The following is a 3,038-nucleotide window of genomic DNA, read 5'->3' on the forward strand; positions in this document are numbered from 1 at the left end:
GATCACTCAAACCACTTCAGGAGGTGGTCTGGGACGCATTCCAGACGAAACTGGACAAGTGTAAATGCATCTGATTGTTGAAACCACATATGTAAATGTTACTCCTCCCAAAATGTTAAAATAATAAACGTGTGAGCGTGTTATAGGCTATATGACATTATAGTCAGATATGACTGCGCTAATGCAACACGCATCGCAGTGGACGAGTAGCTGAGTATCTCTTTAGCAAGCCGACGCGCAAACTGCTGTGAATGAAACAAAGTAATATGCAGACGGTCAACACACAATCATCTTCATTAAAAGTAGTAAGACAATCTTTATTTTTCCAGTGCTGATGCCGCGCGCTCTTCTATTGCAGTCTTTGATCTTGAAATGAGCTTATAATTAATCAAACGCAGTGCTTATCTTTTGATTTCGTTGACGTGAACTGAATTGAAGATCGGATTTATATCCATTTTGCGACGACACATTTATGTGGCCAAGTGTAAATGGAAACGTTTTAACAAATCAGATAGCTATCCGATCAGCGAAAATGCATGAAATGACCAGGTGTAAACAGGCCCTTACTTTGTTTAATTCGCGGCAGTTTGTGTGTCGGCTTGCTGATGAGATACTCAGCTACTCATCCGCGGCGATGCGTGTTGCATTAGCGCAGTCATATACAGTGTTGGGGAAAGTTACTTTTAAAAGTAATGCATTACAATATTGCGTTACTCCATAAAAAAGTAACTAATTTCAAAAACCAGATGCATTTACACTGGTCCAGTTTTGTCTGGAATGCGGCCCAGACTTTAAAAATAGAACCAGTCTGAGTATGTTTTATACTGGCCATCATTTCATTATGTCCCACAGAAATGCAGGAAGACTTTAGAGGAAAGTGTTGCACATTAGCAACAGTACAGTAGGTGGAGGTACAAGAAGAGGAAGATGAAAGAAAATAGAAGGGTGTAAATGAAACAAGATTCTCACCATGTACTGAATGGTAGAGCTCGACTTCCGCTTCTACAGAGAGAATGAAAAGGAGAGAAGTGAGAAAAATGGTGGAAACTGAGACGATATATAAAAAAGTAGCTGTTGACTTGTTTAATGTTCATTTGGGGTGAAGAGAAAAGTGCTGGGAGGATATCTCAAATGCTGTCAGAGCTGTGTGTATTTTAGTCAAAGAAAACGATTTGAAAAATAATTTTGGAGTGCATGTGAAGGTCTGGGTTCAGAGCAAGACAATATGTAAGAACTTGAAGGTTCTTCTGTACAAGAGGAAATTTGGAGGAAGAGGAACAAGGAAGGGTAGTGGGTCAAGTGAAGGAAAAAGGAGAGAGAAACATGCCACTAGCAGAAGAATAGTTGAAGTGCACCTGAGGAATGATCAGTTGTAAGCAAAGTTACCTGATCCGGGGTCAGTTGTTTGTGACATATGACAGTTACCGTTCAGAGACAATTTGGCCCTGAACCTGGAGCAGGGAAAACAACGTAGGAGCTACAGTAGGAATGATGTGCAAGGACAGGCAGGGTTGCTGAGAGAGGAAGCAAGCACAGTCTGTGTGGTTCAGTGATATTTTTTGTCCTAAAAAAAGGGCAGCCAAGAACGAGTTATATTAAGCACAGAATATTCTCAGAAGTGCTTTGGTTGAAAACGCACCAGCGCAACTTCCAATCGGTGCAACTGCCATATTAAAAAAAATAATAAAAACGCCTCCAAAGCAGAATTACATAACCAGCGGTAGTGCAAAGATTTAGACACAAAGTCAGCTTCAGTTAATTTGAAAAATAGTGACAGAGACTAAATAAAGATCAGCTCAGCTTGAACTCGGAAGACGGCGACGGAGCATAAAGGTGAAGGAAGGAGAGAGAGAAAACAAAGTAATCGTGAAAAGGACAGAAGAAATATTTTTAAATGGCTGGAGAGGACATGGGGGAGCCTGTTGCTAGGTGACGAGAGGAGCACTGTGCTGCTATTTTCGTCTCAGAGTTTCCAGGGTTTCAGACTCACGGCTATTCTTGGAACCAGGGTCGCATTTCCCACTGAACTATTTCTCCGCTCAAACACACACACACACGTACATACATACACATGGAGATAGCAGGTGTGAGTCACATAGGTGGGTAGTGTGGGGTGACGACAAAGTAGAAACAGGTAGAAATGTGTTTTGAGTGTGTGTCTGCGAACACTCCCCTATGTGTTAAGTGCAGTTCATCTCTGAAAATCCTGTTTCATGAATCAAATTACTCTGGCTCTTGTGGAAGATTCCATAGATTCCTCAATGGCATCACAGCCGTCGTCGTTACATCATACTCTTAAATGTCTCCCACACGCCTAAAGGCGCTGACGGAAATAACACTTTCATTTCGTCTCATCTTTCAGTGGTAACGCTGGCTCCAAGATAGAGCTTGTTACAGTGTTTGGTAACACCTTATATTTCCACACTCTTATGTCAGATAGAGCCTAGCAAATTCACTGAAATACTCAACACGAGGTTCATTGTGTAATCCACACTCGATTTTTACTTTTCGCTCTAATGTGTGGAATTCTGTGGGATGTATTTAAATATGGGGAAGTGTGTTAAAGGTAGGTTTCATTTGGTAGCTAAATAACATTAACATAACATAATATTTCCATGCTCATATGACTGCTAGACAGTCCGTAAAAATTCACTAAAATACTCATCGCGCGGGGTTTATACTTTTATATTTCTATGCGAATGTGTGGAATCTTGGGCGTTGGATTTAAACATGGTCTTATTGGTAGATAATAGCTGTCAAACGATTAATCGCATCCAAAATAAAAGTTTGTGTTTACATGATACACACACATGCAAGTATATATTTAGGAAAAATTTTATATTTATGTATAAAATATTTGTATTTATATATAATCTAAATTTTATCTAAATATATACAGTATATCTAAATATATATATACACACTACTGGTCACAAGTTTGGGATCAGAACAATTTTAAATTTTTTTTAAAGGAGTTTCTTATGCTCATCAAGGCTGTATTTATTTGATCAAAAATACAGGAAAAAAAATGTAATGTG

General features: G+C 39.2%; 1 protein-coding gene across 30 annotated transcripts in view; it reads right to left on the reverse strand.

Moving 5' to 3' along the window:
• Positions 1–3,038, reverse strand: part of LOC107696072 (calcium/calmodulin-dependent protein kinase type II subunit beta-like) — a 65,306-nt gene that overhangs the window by 18,671 nt on the left and 43,597 nt on the right. For 13 of the 30 annotated variants that reach the window (XM_016496227.1, XM_016496221.1, XM_016496244.1 and 10 more), the window contains one exon: positions 970–1,002. The exons of the other annotated variants lie outside the window; for them this stretch is intronic. In XM_016496227.1, the coding sequence (XP_016351713.1) occupies positions 970–1,002 (33 nt within the window). The remainder of the gene's footprint in view (positions 1–969; positions 1,003–3,038) is intronic. 30 annotated transcript variants of the gene reach the window in all.

The sequence above is a fragment of the Sinocyclocheilus anshuiensis genome, unplaced genomic scaffold, assembly GCF_001515605.1.
Source record: "Sinocyclocheilus anshuiensis isolate Anshui unplaced genomic scaffold, SAMN03320099.WGS_v1.1 scaffold935, whole genome shotgun sequence".
Lineage (NCBI taxonomy): Eukaryota > Metazoa > Chordata > Actinopteri > Cypriniformes > Cyprinidae > Sinocyclocheilus > Sinocyclocheilus anshuiensis.